General features: G+C 39.6%; 1 protein-coding gene across 1 annotated transcript; it reads right to left on the bottom strand.

Annotated features, from left to right (window-relative positions):
• Window positions 1–3,830: 3,830 nt before the first annotated feature.
• apol (apolipoprotein L) lies at window positions 3,831–18,418 on the bottom strand. The gene is made up of 4 exons (XM_033644632.2): window positions 18,274–18,418; window positions 13,841–14,437; window positions 13,641–13,757; window positions 3,831–5,865 (listed from the first exon to the last, which is right to left on the bottom strand). The coding sequence occupies exons 1-4, from the start codon at window positions 18,291–18,293 to the stop codon at window positions 4,914–4,916; spliced, it is 1,686 nt and encodes a 561-aa protein (XP_033500523.2). The 5' UTR covers window positions 18,294–18,418; the 3' UTR covers window positions 3,831–4,913.
• Window positions 18,419–20,332: the final 1,914 nt, after the last annotated feature.

The raw sequence follows: 20,332 nt of genomic DNA, 5'->3' as shown, positions 1-20,332 counted from the left end.
TATTTAACATGAAATTAAAACGAGAATAAAATGTTTCAATTTTTGCTGTTTTGCATTGGGCTTTGTGTTCAGCACTTGGTTACTTTACAGTTCACTAGCAAGGACCACACCACAATGATATGCAGTTTAAAGATTCAATAAAGATGTGATTGTCAGAGAATGAATGAATGAATGAATGGGGGAGTGCAGATTTGCAGATGAATGAATGGGATGGAGATGACGTCATCAGAGGGTCGGACTGGGTGAGGTGTAGATGTGGGCAGAGTGACTCAGTGTGGGGGTTCTGTCTCGTGTTCTGATGAGCCCGTGCTGTTAGGAAGCCCCCCAGTCGATGCTGTTGGGAATAGAATGATTTTATGTGTTTTACTATAAGTTTTGTTTCACTATATAAGTTTTAGATGTGTGAACAATGAGAATACTGAGATGATTTCAGCTGATCTGAATGTGTTTGCTTTGCAGAAGTGGAGAAGTACAGGAGAGGAAGAGACATGAAGTCTGAGGAGCACATACCGCAATGCTTAGATAATTAGTTTCATATATGATAAAAAGAATAGAAAGTGATGTACAGATAGTAAGGTACAGCACGTGTAGGGAGTTGTGTTGTTCTCTTGTCTTTCAAAACAGGAACCACGCCCCCACCGTCAACGGGAAGGAGTCAGATTAACACGAGGCAGGGGCGTGGTGTGGCGAAGGAGGAAGTGGAACCGCCAATGAGAAGAGGACAACGCCTCGCGTGCACAATGACACTCTGTTACGCTCAAATATACTGGGTCAGAGGAAGGACAGGAAGTCAGACTGACACACCTTTGTTGTTTGTCAGGGACGTGAAGTTGAGACCCAGAGCTCTGTAACACTGTTGCCAAGTCTGCTTATTATAAGCGACTTTGGGCTTGTTTTTCTATAAAGTCGCTTACAAATATTGGTAGTCGCGGGTCGCGTTTTTTTTGGCCTTGTCTCTAAAGCGTAGTTGCTTATTTGGGCTTGGTCCCAGCTCCATAATAAGTTGTCAAGCAGATATTTTCGATATGTTATTTAAACGTAGGATAGTTTGTCTTGCCTGTTCCCTCTGTCCCTCCCCTTTCCCCATACACACAGGAGACAGCAAGTTTTTTCCCACCCGTATCCTGCTTCTAATTGGCTCTGACTCTGATGGCAACGAGTACTAGCCAATCAGAGGCAGAGCAGGGTTGTTTGCAGTGTTGTTTTTTAAAACATCAGTCCTGTAACTAAAAGAAAAAAGTTAGATGAGTGCATAAAAAGCAATAATAAATAAAGACTTTGTGAATTCAGGATGATATTTATTTGTGTGTGCAAATTTTAATTATCAGAGGTTTACTGTGTTTATAATGTATTTGGTACATAAGTCTATATTTGATATCCCATCTGTTTTCTAATGTTAAATAATGTTAAAAGGTGGTTTAACTCCCTCTTGTAGTCATTGTCCTGAAGGTCAGGGGAGAAAAATAAATAAACTGTGTACCATGGGTACAGTTTTGCAAAACTGCGCACAGTTTACTTATCTGTCCACATGGATGTAAATTGACAATCTGTACCCACAGTTTAAAATCCGTCCCCACGGACTGTAAAACCGTGCACACAGTTTATTTAATTTTCTCTCACTGGAACCTAGGGGGGCTCCGTAGAAAAAGTCGCTTGTTTTGGGCTTGTTTTCACAGGCCTGGTTGCTTATTTGTCTCGTGAGATCTGGCAACACTGCTCTGTAATTTTATTCCTTTACTGCTTAACAAACTACATTAACTGAGACCGAATATCTTCTCCTATTGCTTCATTAAAGAACACGCAGGACTGAGCTCACACATAGCACACTGGAGAGTAGGACGAGCCTCGAGTCCGACAATGCCTAGAATGAGATGAGGAGAGGTACACAGCAGATTGACAAGAGAGAGGAACAGAAGGGGAGGGAGGGTCCAGTTTTCAAGATCCGCCCCGACCCGACCCGGCGACGTACAAACCCGCACCCGAACCGCAAACCCGCGCATCAGGCCAATTAGTACCGCAACCCAGTCTGACCCGTTGAAACACGACCCGCAGCCTGACCCGTATCCCGGATTTAAAGTAATCATTTTGGGTCATATTGGCTGAATATTGAACAGCATATTGCCACAGTTAAGGTGCCAGTAAGTAAACAACGACCTGAATGAAGCAGCTCACAATAAAAACCTGACTTCAGCTCCATCATCAACCCTCTGTGTTCTTCTCCCATACGAGTGTAAAAGCACTCGTTTGTTACGTTTAATGCTTTTAAACTTTTAATCTATGTAAAGGAACTTTACATGTGTAATAATAGACTTACTTTCTGTCCAGAGCGACGTTCAGCAGTTATGAGCCGTCACGTGTTTTTAGAATCCATCGAGGAGAGAAGTAATCCATCAGGGAAACACTTCAGAAACATTGATGTTTCTGAAGTGTTGCCCTGATGGATTACTTGAAAATTGGACCCGTGCAGGACTCTGCTATGTGAATGTTCTCTCCCATTCTCTGTGTGCTTCTAATCTGCAGGCCAAGGTCCCCCTGACATGCTGCAGCCTTAAGGGAAGAGAGAGAATGACATGCAGCAATGGGCCAGAACTGAACCTGTTGCTGCAGCAGCAGGAGCAGTGCCTTTATGTACACGAAGCCCACTATATCAGGTGAGCTACTTGGTGTCACACCCCCCGTACAATTTGGACACCCAGTTAAATCAAAATGTACCTTCATCTTACCTTAAGGTTAAGCTGCCCCTCCAGAAAGGCCGAAGAGTGATGCCAGCCTAGTGCATGGCAGCAGTCTGAAGTCAGCCATCAAGTAACGGTTACGTGTGACAACGAAGGACAACTACAGAAGCAACCAACGTGTGGCAAAAGTGGACCTTGGCCTGCTCTCCTCCTCCCCCCTCAGTGAGTAAAGAACTGACCAGTCCCCCCTCCCCCGCATTAGATGAACTCTGATTTTAAAATATGTGTAAATAATAAAATTGTGTTTTAACCCTTAACAGCATGTTGACTTTTGCCCTCACATTACTGGATGTCAAACCATGAATCTGCAGACCCTCTGCAGGTATTGTAGTAGGGGTGTTATATACACACAACAATAAACAGACTTTTTAAAAGTTGAATTATTTATTTGTGAAGGAAAAATGTGCAGATTGAACTATACGTATGAATAATGCAGAATCATATGGAATGTAGATCATTTTGCATACAGTACATGGCAGTAATTGCAACTCTAGAATATTCACATTTATCATCAGGTAAAGTACAATGAATTATGTTTTGAAACAAGTTAAGCAAAAAGTTAATAAATTCATGACTCAAACAGGTTTATGTCATGAGAATTACTGTTGATTAGGGGTGTGCCATATCTCGTTCACGATAATACTGGTATTTTTTTAATATGATATAAAAAATTCATACCATCATACTCACGATATTTGGACTTGTTGACATATTGACGTCATACTGTTACCCATGGTAACAACAAGCATAGCTAAAGGGCAAAAATAAATACAGACTCCATGGTGGTTCCATCTCTCCTTCTCCTCGATTGCCGTGCGCACACAGGAGTCAAGTGATTAAACCTTTGATAATGCAAACCTACATGCCGCCTACGGCTCAACAAAGAACTACATACATGTGAATGTGCGATAGTTATTATAGCAAAATAGCCTGTCACAGGTTACAGAGCATAAAGGTCCAGGTGGGGGAAAAAAACAACTTAGAAGAGAAGGAAATCACCTGTTGATTCATATATATATATAGATCCCAGGGTGCATTTTTTGTATTTGTGAGATGTTTAAATGTGTAACTTGTGGTAGATTTTATTTTGTTGAACTATTAATATTGTATACAGAATCTGAATCTCACTCTGAGTTAGTGTTGTTCTTTACAAACTAAATAAATGAGAGATAATTTTTCTTTAGTTTTTACTGAATATTTGAAGGCAAACTGGTTGACATATGAAACTATATCACTATATCACTTATTCTATTTTCTTTAATTAATAATAAATTTTTTCCCTAATATGTCATATCGTCAAGAATATCGTTATCACAAAAATACCTTTAGATATTGTGATATTCTTTCAGGGCCATATCGCCCACCCCTACAGCTGATTAAAAATCCCTACATTTTAATGCTGTATGATGCTAAACAGTTTAAATGGATCTCATTTCTGATCAAAGTGTCAGAGTTGGCAACATGACCTTCATTAGCGTCATTAGCCCTTTTTACACAGCCCTCTTTAAAGTGGAAATTTCATGCCATTATGCCGCCTCACCATTCATATAATCGTGGAGTGGGGGGGCAGAGTTGTCTCACCTTTAAGCTGGCATTGGAGGTATTCACAGCACCGAAACGATATCTGTATTAACAGGGCAACTGGCAGGATGTGAGTTTTGATAACTATCATACATGCATGCAACCTATCATAGGAGACTTACAAAGTTTGTGGTAACAGTTAGCAGCTAACTCAAAGAACAGCGGCTGAAAATGTCCACAAATTGGGAAAACAATGAGGTCAGGGAGCTCCTTACCCTCTAAGGAGCAGACGTGATCAGCCACCATAAAACAGGGGATGGTTAATGATTCTTATTGCCATGTTATGTAATTGTTACTTTTTATAAATTGCTGCTGACACATATGTTATATGTCACACTAGAGGCCAACATTGTTTGATTATATGCCACACCTGTCACGCCTCTTTGGATTCTGCGATGCCAGCATGCTGTCTAAAATCCCACTCTGGAGCAGCCTAATGCTGCTGTTGTTTGCTTCTGTGTAAAATTACAAAGGTGGCATGAAGAGGGACTTCTTACAGTGCTATCTCTGTATAAAAAGGACTATTGTCTCTGTTCACCAACACTACTGTATTACAGAATTTTTTTCTCTTCAATTTTTTGATTTTCATCCACTTCATCAGATGGAACTTCTGTTTCTGTTCCTCTCTGGATAAAATGGCATCTCCAGGATAGCTTTGTTTTTCTCTGATGGCTGCAGACCTTTGCTCAGTGAGTCATGAATCTTCTGCCATGAGTCCAACTCTGAGCTCCAAAGAGCAGCTCTGGCTCTGATGAACTGTGAGACTTCGGTCTCACTGCCTTTGGCCAGACTGATACTGTCTTTACAGATGAAGACAATATCCATGCCGAGGAAGAGAGCATTGAGCCCAATGAGACCAGCCCTGGCTGACTTGGAGAGGGCAAGAGGCCCTTTGACAGCTGCCTGTCCAATATCTGGGAGATCTGCTGCCACCCTGGGCACATTACGTAATGCTTGTCCTTCCTGCACTGCCACTCTGCCAGCACTTGTCACCAGCTCTTCACTTTTTAACATTTTAAGGGCTGAGGCAGCATCAACAAGTGAATCAATACCTTTTCCAATAGCACCAGCTTTACAAAGCATCTTGCCAACTCCCAGAACCACATCTATCTGGCTTGTTTGGCTTTGGGTGACCTCTAGACAACCCTGGAGACTCTGCACATCCTCCATGAACCTCTGGAAAACTTCACTGGCTTTCTTTTGATGTTTGCAGTTAACTCCAATCTCTGCAGCAGTGGTTACAGCACTGTTGACTCCACTGGTTATTCCCAGCCCTACCCCCGTCATTGTCAGACCTAGAGACACTCCAGCTGTTACAGGAATTAATGCCAAACCAACGATGGAAAGCACACCTCCAACTGCCCCCACTGAGCTGCCTACCACACTGGAGATCTTTGCCCCCTTATTCATCCTGTCCAGCTGAACAGCACTCTCCTCCAGGTCTTTAAGAAACTGTAGCATTCTGGGCTGTCGCTTGTTGAACTCATCAATGAAGCCAGAACATGGCTCATCCTGAAACAAGAACACCATCCGGAAGTTCTGGTTCATCCTGATGAAGATAAAAGAGGAAATTAAGAGAGACTTTTGTCTTCCTTTTTTTTTTGGAAAACACATTAGATGGGTACATATGTATGGAAGCCCATTTCCTCCACTTGATGGGAAAAAATAATATCTATTAACTCAAAATAATGAGATACTAAGTCAAAATAATGACTTACTAAGTCAAAATTATGAGATACTAAGTCAAAATAATGACTTGCTAAGTCAAAATAATGAGATACTAAGTCAAAATAATGACTTGCTAAGTCAAAATAATGAGATACTAAGTCAAAATAATGAGATACTAAGTCAAAATTATGACTTAATAAGTAAAAATAATGAGATACTAAGTCAAAATAATGAGATACTAAGTCAAAATAATGACTTGCAAGTCAAAATAATGAGATACCAAGTCAAAATTATGACTTAATAAGTCAAAATAATGAGATACTAAGTCAAAAATAATGAGATACTAAGTCGAAATAATGACATACTAAGTCAAAAATAATGAGATACTAAGTCAAAATAATGACTTGCTAAGTCAAAATAATGAGATACTAAGTCAAAATTATGACTTAATAAGTCAAAATAATGAGATACTAAGTCAAAATAATGAGATACTAAGTCAAAACAATGACATACTAAGTCAAAAATAATGAGATACTAAGTCAAAATTATGACTTGCTAAGTCAAAATAATGAGATACTAAGTCAAAATAATGAGATACCAAGTCCAATAATGAGGTGAATGAGTACAGTTACAGCCTTCGACAATCCATACTCTTCATCTCTCAGTCACAATGGATAACATCATTGAGGGATACTAACTCAAAACAGTGAGGTCATAACTCATGTACATCGGATATGCCACACACTACACTTTGATGTGATGTATGGGGTAAGTTTGGCTACTTAAGTAGTCTACAAATTACAAAATGTAGTAAAATAGTGTTGATTTTAAGTGTTCTGTTTGGCTAAGGCATAAAGTTAATTATACAACAATTAGTTTAAGTTGCACTTAAATAGGTCAATAATATGCTCATCAGTGAATACCAGTGTTAGTGAATACCAGTGTTATTGAATAAAATTGTTCGCCACTCCTCCGCGAGTTATGAGTTATGTGAGTTACCATATATTTCCAAATAGTCGCCCAGTGACAAATAGCCGCTAGGCACCTAATAGCCGCGGGGGTTTGACCCCATTTTGCGTATTAAACGCCGGTCCGATTAAACGCCCGGGCGATTATTTCCTCATTCATTGCCTCATGGCTGTCCCTCCTTGAGGGACCGATTGCGCTTTTACGCAGGGGTCGGTGGTGAAGTGGTGTACATGACTCGTGCTATGGAAGGACGGACGGACGGACGGACGGACAGACAGCCACGTATCTAAAACAGGTAATACATCTGGCTACATCTTTCCCACATCAAATATCCGTGATTGCCTTGACCCGCGTGCTTAAAAAAACAATTCCGTGTCCTCTCACCGCGGGTGCTGTGATTTGATGGCCCGGTACTCATTGTAGCCCACTCTTAGAAGGCCCAATAATAATAATAATAATAATAATAAGTTACTGTGGAGCTATATGCCATGGCTTTTAATGAAATTACCAGAAGAGTTCGCTGAAAAACAGGTGATGTCAGCCTGAATTACTCATGTGCGTCCCCGGTGAAAATCGCTGACATGCATGGGAAATATAGCTTCTACAGGCTCGCCATAGCTTACTGTCAGGACTCAGGGAACAAAATTCGGGATGGCGATGGCGATATTTCTGTGTGGCGGCCTGTAACTGTTGGTTAAATGGCCCATTCGGTTGGTATTTGGATAACTGGGGCTTTACTGGTATAATGCAATAGCTCCACCCAGTGGTGAAACCCGTATACACGAAAAAAATGACCCACTCTAAATGTTTAGAGATTTTTGTACATGAGCTCACTCCTACATTATACAGTATTTTTGCACTAAAACATACCGGACAGGAACTGTAACCAAATAACGGCCTGGTGCAGGTTGGTGCAAAAAAAAAAAGAAAAGAAAAGAAAAAGCCTTGAGCAAATAGCCGCCTGGTTCTTTTAAACACCTGGGGTCAAAATCGATTTTGTGAAATAAACACCCGGGCTACTATTTGGAAAAATACGGTATCTGTGTGTTGTAAAAGCATTTTGCTCTGCTGCTGTAGATAGTCTGTCTAAATGATGTCTTGAAGCCTGTCTGATTGTATGTGGGGTTTTTTCTTCATGTCGGCATGTTAAGCTTGTATTTTCAGTCTCTGGAGACACTCCAATAAATTTGCCTATACAGTATTGTACCAAATTGGCCTTTGTTTTACTGTGTTTCATACACCGGACTCCTTGGTTATCTTCTAGAAATGAGCTTGTAATTAATTTATTTTCTTTATTTTCTGTGAAGTTAAACACATGACTAATGATAATTAAACGCCCGCTCGCTGTCCGTGGTTCTGAAATATACACCGAAATAGATCCGATGTTTTCACTGCTCTCACCAAGTCGTGCATTACATGCAGACATGAGGTATTATGAATGTGAGAAACAGCTTCATGTCCTTTGAAACAGATTTCAGTAGCATAGTATGTACTACGTAAGTTCATATTTTTGAAACTCCATCATCAGTAGCTCTGTGACGTCATGTCATATTGCCATACCTTAGCTTTTGCTGAAACGACACCCCTGCCTGGAGGTCTGCACAGAAGACTCCTGGCTCTCCTGACGACCACTCATAATTTAATTCAAATGTAATTTTGGGGAAAATATCCATCTTCTTGGTGTAACGCTAGTGTCAGTTTGTGTCAGTGTAGCGAGTGTGACAGTTGGTTAATTAACGGTTGTGTTTATATTTTTAACACCTGTGAGCAGAGTGATTTTACTGTTCCAAGTCCCAGTGATGTTTTACTCTATATCAGCACTCACGGAATGCTTCTCGTCCAGTCAAATTACTCGGTCAAAACTAACTGTTGTATAATTAACTTTATGCCTTAGCCAAACAGAACACTTAAAATCAACACTATTTTACTACATTTTGTAATTTGTAGACTACTTAAGTAGCCAAACTTACCCCATACGTCACATCAAAGTGTAGTGTGTGGCATATCCGATGTACATGAGTTATGACCTCACTGTTTTGAGTTAGTATCCCTCAATGATGTTATCCATCGTGACTGAGAGATGAAGAGTATGGATTGTTGAAGGCTGTAACTGTACTCATTCACCTCATTATTGGACTTGGTATCTCATTATTTTGACTTAGCAAGTCACTATTTTGACTTAGTATCTCATTATTTTGACTTAGCAAGTCATTATTGTGACTTAGTATCTCATTATTTTTGACTTAGTATGTCATTATTTTGACTTAGCAAGTCATTATTTTGACTTAGTATCTCATTATTTTGACTTATTAAGTCATAATTTTGACTTAGTATCTTATTATTTTGACTTAGCAAGTCATTATTTTGACTTAGTATCTCATTATTTTGATTTAGTATCTCATTATTTTGACTTATTAAGTCATAATTTTGACTTGGTATCTCATTATTTTGACTTAGTATGTCATTATTTTGACTTAGTATCTCATAATTTTGACTTAGTATCTCATTATTTTGAGTTAATAGATATTTTTTTTTTTCCATCAAGTGGCGGAAATGGGCTTCCATAGGGTATTGCATTCACTTGACAAATTAAAAAAAAAAAAAATCTGTTTTATTGAGTCATTTTTTCTGTTTTTCTGAGTAATTTTTTTATTTTTCTGTTTTTCGGTGTAATATTTTCTGTTTTTTTGTGGTATTTTTTTTTCTGTTTTTTGTGGTAATTTTTCTGTTTTTCTGAGTATTTTTTTCTGAGTTAAGAGAGCAATAGAACATCAGTTGCTTTCATTCCTTTCTTGAAAGCTCGATATAATGGAAGCCAACATGACCCGCTTGTTTAGTTTAGTCCAGTTTCACTTTGTTTTGGGTTTGAGACACTGGGAGATACTCTTGTCTCTAAGTCACATAGATGGTGTTATCATTAGTTTGTCGACTTTACGCAGGCACCAGTCACTTGCAGGTGCCAGGTGGGAGCTTCTCGCGAGATTTTGAATTATCTCGTCTCCTCGTTCAGGAAAAAAAATTACCACGAAAAACAGAAAAAAATTAGCACGAAAAATAGGGAAAAAATTACATCAATAAACAGAAAAATAAATAAATTACTCCGAAAAACAGAAATTATTACTCAGAAAAACAGGGAAAAAATTACTCTGAAAAACAGAAAATATAAAATTACTCAGACAGTAATTAGTCAGAAAGCTTAGTGTAATATTAATTTGCCTGACGTGGCTGGATTTGTGAGCATTTGGTCGCTAAGAAGACTGTTAAGAGTGGGTTAGCTCGATCTTACAACTCCTTCTTAGTGAAAGATTTTCTTAAGCTAAGAGCGATCTGGGACATGCATTTTTCTTTCACGGGAGGCTTAAGAACGTTCTTAAGAAGCTCTTAGCGCTATGAGCCATCTGGGAAACGCAGTTAATATAAGTATACTTGAGTAAAGCCTTAACATGCAAATACATTGAATTTGATTGTAGCCAGGAATGAGTCTGCCTAGTTAGTTAGCAATCTAGCTTCTGTGGTTAAAAAAAAAAAAAAAAAAAAAGGTGGGCACTGATCAAAATAATTCTGCTAGCTAAACTAGAAGACAGTCTGGAACATACATGAGCTGAAGTCAGTTGAATGATTGAACAGCGCATGTTCTAGAGATTTCAGCTTGGTCATTTGTGTGAAGTAGGACTATAGCTGAATTAATGGTGATAGCAAAGTAGCCTAGTTCAATACTGTGCCGCTGGTATCAAACAGGCTTGAGAGCTAATAGCTGGCATGTAAATGTAGACGTGTTATTACTGATTTCAAAGCAAGTTTCAGTATAAGAAGCATAGTAGGCCTACTGAAATATTGTAAGTTAATACATTTTTAATGATCATTACTGTTATTATGTTGGAAACCATCTTTTTGCATCCTTTAGCTCACTCCGTCTGCATAATTTGACCATGACTTTGACCTAAATGCATTTTCTTGAATTCTGGTGATTTCAAAAGTATCATCAACTGAATGGGCACCCTAAATTTAGTTGGAAATGACACCTTAAATGTTTTTCTACTGTGTTTGGTTCCAAAGTTAAGCATATTTGAATATTATTGGCGGCCATCTTGAATTAGACCTCTCCCGGGCCTCAGAGGTCAAATCTGACTTCCCTCCACATCTGAAAATAAACCTTATGGTATGTACTAGCTATAGTAGAAATTTCATATTTTTTTCAAAAAGTGCACAATTTATCTGCTAATCTGCTGTATTAGAAGTGAAGAGAAGTGGCTACAATATTTTCATAAATATTGTTATTTCATAAATTCAGATGATACTGAGGTATTACCTCATGCTGGACAAGAACTGTAACTGTATCAATTTATATCTGAGTGGGTTCTCAGAGTGATGTGTTCATTATCAGCGTGATAGAGTTCCTTATAGAAATCATGGAAAATGTTCATCATTACATTCACATCATTTGAGTTATGAATTTTGCCAATAATTTCCTGTAGCTGAAGTAAATTTAAACAAGGTTCTTTGAGCTTAATGCAAACAGCAGTGATAACATGCTGATGTTTTATGGGTATAATGTTCATCATGGTTATCATCTTGGTTTAGCGTTTTAGCATCAAGCAGCAGCCTCTAAAATGAAGCCCATGCCGAAGTGCTAAAAACTGCAGTTCCTTAAACAGATGCTTGAGACTGGCTCCAAAAGCAAGTTATGGCACGTTCCAGGCAACCTGTAACTTGTGTTTTTACAACCTTCTACCCGTGAAAGTGCACTGGAACGGCAGTCAAACCCGTAACTTACCACCCATGAACTCGTACCAGATTGATGTACTCCCAGTTACACTTTCTGATGTCACACAGCCCTCTAAACCAATTACCTTACTCCTCTAAACAACAATGGCAGTCCTATGGATGTGGTGTTGATGCAGGTGATACACGGTGAGAAATAGACAAAAAAATAATCCTAATCTTAACGCATTATTGGCAGCCGCTCTAACAGCTGCAGTGCAAGAATAAATCAATACAAAATACGTTTCCAAACACACAGTTAACGTAGAATAAAAAGTATAGCATCTGTGACCTTATGCGCCATTTCTCCTCCTCCGTTTCGCTCAAATTAGCAAGAAACCGGCACCTTTGGCGAAAGATAGATCCGACAGATAATGTGTTTCTACAAGTTTTTTTTGTCTTTCTTTTTGTCTTAAAAAAAAAAACAAAAAAACCCAAAACATTTTCAATATATTGATTTATTTATTCTACTTTAATGTATGTAGACTACAGTGTACCCAATTTGAACTGAAATGACTGAATCTTCAATCTTAGACTGCTTCTTTCAATCTTTAATCCCCATAATCAAAGTGAATAGGCTATGTGCCAAATCTTAGGTGAAATGTTCACTTTTTCACAAAAGAATGAAAGCATGAAGGCTACACTTTAATAATAAATCTTTGTGTTTAACACATTCTTTTTGAGCTGAGTTGCTAGGTCATATTGAATATTGCTCTCCTCTTTGCAGTCACTGTATTGTACTGTAAGCTTTTAAAGCACTACACAACATGTCTGCAACAGATGTGATATTATAAAGTCTAGACGAGGTTATCAGATACTGTGACTTCCTTCTAACGTCACTGAGTCCACCATTAATTGTTCACCTGTACAGTTTTATGATGTTTATGGTATAATTGTAATCCTTGACATTCAAAACATAGAGGCAGACATAAACTATTCTGTGTTATGATTTTTGGTGCAGGTGATATGATGCAAAATACATTATTCATTTACGGTGGAATGTAAAATGGCGGCCATGGCTATCATGAGGCGTTTTTGTAAAAATGTTCAGGGTTCCAAACTGTACAAGTGTTCCAAATTTCCTGGTTTTATGAAAAAGTGAACATGATTTTGACATATCACCCAGACTAATAGACACTGATGTTAAAACACCCAACTTTACAGCAGACATAAACATGTTTACAGCCTTGTACAAAAAATGGTTTTGGTCCCTAAAGCTAATTTCAACACTCATGACAACTGTACCGGGGGTAGGATTTTTACATAACTCACCTGTTAACATTCTATTAAGACTTAAATTTAGGCTACACATAATTAAGGGCTGGGTTTCTTTGAGTGACAAGCTGTCTGTAAGGCAGTCTATGAGTCAGATCCACCTCTATGGTGGTCACTTTTGGCTCCAGAAATCTAATGACCAAATGACCAAAAACCAGCTCCAAATATACAGTAAATCTGAGGCTGATGGGAATGCATGTGTTGCAGGAATTTGATCATACACTAAAGTTTTGGGCAAATCAAACTGATTAATTTTTTGACTTGGCAGTTATGCTGGAGGAAAAGTCAAAGGCACACCAGAATTTATCCTCTGAGAACCATTCATGTCCACAAAAAATGTTGTGCCAATCTATCGAGTAGATGTTGAGATATTTCACAGGATAAGTGAAAAATTCAACATTGTGGTGGCGCTAGAGAAGAAATACACCCAGAAAGTATCAGTAAGGCCATTAGGATTCATCTTCTGGGGATCATGGATATCTGTATCAAATTCCAATAGATGTTGAGATATTCTGACAGACCTTCATGCTGAGTAGGAACATAAACAAGAAAGCAAATAATTTTGTACTGTATGTTGCAGCATGCATCAGACAGTCATTTTCATTGCTGTCACTCATGACACAACTGTGCTGCATAATGTTTAATGCTTACCTGATTTCATGAAGCTGATTAATGTGATCAAGCATCCTTTGTATGTCCTCTTCAGACAAATCCCCATTGAGGTCTACCAGGGTCTCTGTGTTCTTCAGGGAAAACTCACAGAGGGAGCTGTGACGCACAACATTACACTGAATAAAACAGATGGCTTTTTTTAGTATTCTACATATTATTTTGAGGAAATGTCAGTTTACCTTTTCTCTAACTTCTCACAGATTGTCTTGGTGGTCTGAATGTATCTGTCCAGCTGATATGACAGCACTTCCACATTCTGCAGTTTGGGAAGGAAGAAGACACTTGCATCTCTTTTAAACTTGAGGAGGAGAGGGCAGATTAGCCGTGCAGCAATGATGACAACCTGAACATGTTCAGGGCTGATCTCTTCTGGCAGATGTAGCACCTGGTTCTCCTCCATGAACACATGAAGTGAGGTGGCCGCCAGTTTCTCCACTGCATCCAGGAAGCAGTTGAGCTCCTCCAGACCTCCCAGAGTGGCCTTAAGTACTTCAGCCAGCTCTGTCTCCAGCTTTGCACGCCTGCTGTCTGCAGTCACCTGGGTTACCTTGCTCTTCATATATTCCCACATAGCCTTACCTCTGTTCTTTGACTGCTTAACATGGCCAATGCTTAGGTCGATCTTGTCAGCCCTGTCTTTGATATCCATCATCATGTGCAGCTCTGTCTCCCTCCCCAGCATCCATTTCGGGTTCCTCTCACAGAATCCCCTCACTGTGTCGATGTAGGTGAGGGTATCTGTGGTGAAGCCACACAAGGCCTTCTCAAGTTCTTTTCTGTAACACATAATATCATACAGTTTCTGAGATTTCAGAACAAATTCAAATTAAATTGTTGTTATGGAGTCTCTCATTTCAAGACCTGTATCTCCTCCCTCGGTTTATTCTTTGACAGTGCAGGAGAAACATCTTGCACCAACCACTAATTATTCCTGGAAAAAAAGGCCCCTGACCCTTTGGGGCCCTGGCCAGAGCCTTTTTTTTCCACACTTAAACCTTATCAAAGTCTCTTATGCAACAAGACATTAAAACGACTACAAAGAGACACAATCAATTATCAATGAGTTTCAGGAAACCTACTTTTTCAACAGTATTCTACATATACTGGAAACACCATGGGCACAATAATTTGCAGTAGAATACACTGAAAATATTTTACAATGACAATGAATATGATGATATAACAAAGCTAATAGGTGCTTATTTCTCTATTTGTTGCCTTTGTAAGACATGAAGATGTATTTAATACGGCAGCAGCACAACCACACACGTCACACCATCCAGGCACCGCTGCGATATGCGTTAATCTGAGAGACAGTGGAGCACAAAGGCTCCGGAGAAGAAGCCGAGTTAGTGACACGCAGTATGGCCGAGTTAGCAAGATGCAGTAATAAAACACGAGAGAGAGAGAGAGAGAGAGAGAGAGAGAGAGAGAGAGAGAGAAGGAGAGAAGGTGCTGGGTGTGTTATAGGAGGTCCCCCAACAGACTAGGCCTAAGTCAGCCTAACTAGGGGCTGGTACAGGGCAAGCCTGAGCCAGCCCTTACTATAAGCTTTATCAAAGAGGAAAGTCTTAAGTCTAGTCTTAAATGTGGAGACGGTGTCTGCCTCCCGGACTGTAACAGGAAGATGATTCCACAGGAGAGGAGCCTGATAGCTGAAGGCTCTGGCTCCTGATCTACTTTTGAAGACTTTAGGGACCACGAGTAACCCTGCGTTCTCAGAGCGCAGTGTTCTGGTGGGACAATATGGCACTATGAGCTCTCTAAGATATGACGGAGCTTGACCATTTAGAGCTTTATAAGTTAACAGTAGGATTTTAAATTCAATTCTGGATTTCATAGGGAGCCAGTGCAGAGAAGCTAAAACAGGAGAAATATGATCTCGTTTCTTAGTTCCTGTTAGTACGTGGGCCTCGTATGAGAGGAGGGCTTAGGCCTCAACAGAGAGGTGGCCATGGGCCTCATTTTAGAGGTGTGGGGGAATGTGGTAGAGGAGATGTTTGGCAAATGAAAACATCAACTGTGATGTGGATGAGAACCTGTGGCCAAATCCACAAGACAGGGTTGATGGATAGAAGTGCAGTACAGTAATCAATCCTTTTTTGGATTGAGTGATTTTCTTTTTTTTTAAGTTTATTTTTACATGCGTTTTATAGTACTGTAGTTTTTTTCTTTTTTGTAGCCAATTATTTTTGCTTTGATTCAAAGAAATCTATGTTGTATTTCTTCAATAAATTTCAGGTAACAGTTTAGAGTGATGTAGTACCATAATGAAACATTGTTCACATATTTTGTACTATAATATTTAATGATTGTTCAAAGTAATAAACAATGAAACTATCTGTATCTTGTGCGTGGGTGATCTAAATTACTGTAAGTTCATATGGTATTTCATGATACAATGCGTTTATTTGAAACAGTGATTCTGCAGGTGTAAGGTTTCTTTAATAATATGGATGCACAATGCAATGTTTTGAGCATTTGGACAGCCTGTGTTACAAGGGATGACCGTTTTGAGTTTTGTGACTTGAGTTGTGAAAAATGACATCAAGGTTCTGAAATTAGCGCTAAAGAGATTGTACAAAACTGTATTATTTTGAGCAGTTGTATACACTGATGGTTAGATCATTGTAATGAAATGAATAGACAGTCATGTCAGATGTAATGTGTGAATTGCATTTTGAAATGGTAATACTTTGATGTTAAGTTGTGTCATTTTGAGCAGGTGATTCTAGTTAATGAACAAATGATCTTAGGTCAATGTGTATAGTATCCAAGCAATTGGAAAAAGTGTTAGGAGTTTTGAAAAAACATGCATTTTGATCATTAGCTTTGAGTTTTGTGTCTAGAGATGTGAAAGGGGATATCAAGGTTCTGAAATTAGAGCTGAAGTCATTGTAAAAAACTGTAACTAAAATCACTTGTTCAAAATGACACAACGAGGAAGTGTGAATGGTTGTCTGTCTCTATGTGTCAACCTTGTGATAGTCTGGCGACCTGTCCAGGGTGTACCCCACCTCTCGCCCAGTGTCAGCTGGGATAGGCTCCAGCCCCCCCGCGACCCTCAAGAGGATAAACAGTTACAGAAATAAATGAATTAATGATGCTGAACAGTAAGCTGTAAGCTGAGTTTAAATGGATCTAATTTCTGACCAAAGTGTCAGAGTTGGCAACAAGATGATTGGTGCTACATATGCAGCAATTGTCTCTGTTCACTGTGCACTACTGTATCACACATCCTATTTTTTCTCTTTCATTTTTGGCTTTACATCCACTTCATCAGATGGAGTTTCTGTTTTTCTTTCTGTCTTCACCTCCCTCTCTGGATAATATGGCGTCTCCAGGATACCTTTGTTTTTCTCTGATGTCTGCAGACCTTTGCTCAGTGAGTCATGAATCTTCTGCCATGAGTCCAACTCTGAGCTCCAACGAGCAGCTCTGGCTCTGATTAACTGCGAGATTTCAGTCTTGCTGCCTTTGGCCAGACTGATACTGTCTTTACAGATGAAGACAATATCCATGCCGAGGAAGAGAGCATTGAGCCCAATGAGACCAGCCCTGGCTGACTTGGAGAGGGCAAGAGGCCCTTTGACAGTTGCCTGTCCAATATCTGGGAGATCTGAAGCCACCCTGGGCACATTACGTAATGCTTGTCCTTCCTGCACCACCACTAAGCCAGCCCTCAGAGCCTGCTCGTCACTTCTCAATGCCTGTAAAGCTGAGACATCTGTAACAAGTGAGCCAATACTGCGTCTAACTGACACAGGTTTACTCAACAAACTGAGTACCTTGAGATATTGTACATTCAATGGAATGTTAGCAGCTGGTTGAGCAGACACCTCCTCCAGACAATCCTGGAGACTCTGCACATCCTCCATGAAGCTCTGGAAGACTTCACCAGCTTCCTTTTGATGTTTATGGTTTACCACAAGCTCTGTGGCGGTGGTAACAGCACTGTTGAGTCCGCTGGTTAATCCCAGTGCTGTCCTACCTATTATCAGACCTAGAAAAACTCCAGCTGTCACAGATGTAGCACCTGGTTCTCCTCCATGAACACATGAAGCAAGATGACCGCCAGTTTCTCCACTGCATCCAGGAAGCAGTCGAGCTTCTTCAGACCTCCCAGAGTGGCCTTCAGCACAGCAGTCAAATTTTGTTGGTTGATGTCTTTTTTTCATTTGTTATTATTTTATTAAGTCATGTGATTGGAGTCCCCCACCTCTGTTACCTTGATGATATGATGAGAACATGAAAGTGACGTGATCCATCATATTTTAGCTGTTTATGCTCTGCTGTGCTGTGGTTTCCGTAATAATCCTATGTTCCTGCACCTATATGCTCCTGTATACAAGTGTCTCCTCTCAGTTTGCTGTGTTCTTCTATAGTTCCTTTCTAACACGTTTTTGTTTTTGCTCATAAAATGCACAGTCCAAACAGCTGGAGCAGAGCTATTCACTCACAGTAATACACACCTGTAAACTAACTAAGTATTTTAACACAAAGCCTGATGCAAAACAACAGAAAGCGAAAATGTAATTCTTGTTTTACTTCTGTAAGTAGTAACAATCTTGTTAAAAACATAAGAAATCTAAAAATGACATCTTTAACTTACATTTCCATGTCTCCACTCATCAGTATAGGCTACTGTTCCATCAGCTTTACTGCATAAAGTTCTGAGGAAACTATTATGAGCAGTCTCAGCTAGGTTTCAGCTCTAAATAGCAGCTAAATTATCACACATCCAGCCACACCCATTTCCTTTGAGACTTTATTTGATAGGACAGTGTTTGTGTGAAAGGGAAGAGAGAGAATGGCATGCAGCAATGGGCCAGAACTGAACCTGTTGCTGCAGCAGCAGGAGCAGTGCCTTTATGTACACGAAGCCCACTCTATCAGGTGAGCTACTTGGTGTCACACCCCCTGTACAATTTGGACACCCAATTAACTCAAAATGTACCTTCATCTTACCTTAAGGCTAAGCTGCCCCTCCAGAAAGGCTGAAGAGTGATGCCGGCTTAGTGCATGGCAGCAGTCTGAAGTCAGCCATCAAGTAACGGTTACGTGTGACAACGAAGGACAACTACAGAAGCAACCAACGTGTGGCAAAAGTGGACCTTGGCCTGCTCTCTCTCAAAAAAATTAAAAATAAAATAGGAGCAGAGCGCTTCCACTTGCAGTAATACACAACTGTAAAGTAACCAAGTGCTGAACACAAAGCCCAATGCAAAACAGCAAAAATCAAAACATTTTATTCTCGTTTTAATTTCATTTTCACATTCATGTTAAATACAAAGGCAGTCTACAAAAATGAAATCCTTGAAATGAAAAACCTTCCCATTTCTCCATTTGTCAAAACAGGAACAGGCTAGCTACTGTACCATCAGCTTTATTGTGTTATGATCTGGAGAAACTGTTGAGCAACCTCTGCTAAGATTTCCACGCTCTCACCACACCCATTTCTAGTAAATGCCATAGACTGTTTGGTAAAAAAAACACACACACACACACACACACACAGTCAATAACAGAGAAAAAAAAACATATGTTTTTAAAGGTCCAGTGTGGACTATAATGTAATGAGTATGTTTTATCATAATCACCTGAGGAAAAAAAAAAAAGAATCCTGTTTTCGTCACCTAGAATGAGTCATTTATATCCACATATGGAGCAGGTCCTCGTCCATAGGACTGGGGTTTCACCTGCGCAGGTGTGGTTTTGCAGGGCACTGCAGTGCACTGCTTCAGCCAGTTCCATGACCATCTCATCAAATCATTCGAAAATCTGCAGGAAAGTCTAGTCACAGTTGCAGCCTTGCCAGCAAGGAGAAAATATTTAAGTGAATCTTTGTAAATCAATGGTCACAGAAAAAAAAAACATCTCTGTTTGAAGTCACAGAGTGGGCTTCAGCACAGCAGTCAAATTTTGTTGGTTGATGTCCCCACCTCTGTTACCTTGATGATATGGTGAGAACATGAAAGTGACGTGATCCATCATATTTTAGCTGCTTATGCTCTACAGTGCTGTGGTTCCTGTAATAATCCTATGTTCCTGCACCTATATGCTCCTGTATACAAGTTTCTCCTCTCAGTTTGCTGTGTTCTTCTATAGTTCCTTACCAACACGTTTTTGTTTTTGCTCATAAAATGCACAGTCCAAACAGCTGGAGCAGAGCTATTCACTCACAGTAATACACACCTGTGATCTAAAGTTCTTAACACAAAGCCTGATGCAAAACAACAGAAAGCGAAAATGTAATTCTTGTTTTACTTCTGTAAGTAGTAACAATCTTGTTAAAAACATAAGAAATCTAAAAATAACATCTTTAACTTACATTTCCATGTCTCCACTCATCAGTATAGGCTACTGTTCCATCAGCTTTACTGCATAAAGTTCTGAGGAAACTATTATGAGCAGTCTCAGCTAGGTTTCAGCTCTAAATAGCAGCTAAATTATCACACATCCAGCCACACCCATTTCCTTTGAGACTTTATTTGATAGGACAGTGTTTGTGTGAAAGGGAAGAGAGAGAATGGCATGCAGCAATGGGCCAGAACTGAACCTGTTGCTGCTGCAGCAGGAGCAGTGCCTTTATGTACATGAAGCCCACTCTATCAGGTGAGCTACTTGGTATCACAGCCCCTGTACAATTTGGACACCCAATTAAATCAAAA

This window comes from Epinephelus lanceolatus, chromosome 18, assembly GCF_041903045.1.
Source record: "Epinephelus lanceolatus isolate andai-2023 chromosome 18, ASM4190304v1, whole genome shotgun sequence".
NCBI classification, from domain to species: Eukaryota; Metazoa; Chordata; class Actinopteri; order Perciformes; family Serranidae; genus Epinephelus; species Epinephelus lanceolatus.
The sequence above is the reverse complement of the archived record's forward strand: the minus strand, read 5'-3'. Positions and strand labels throughout refer to the sequence as shown.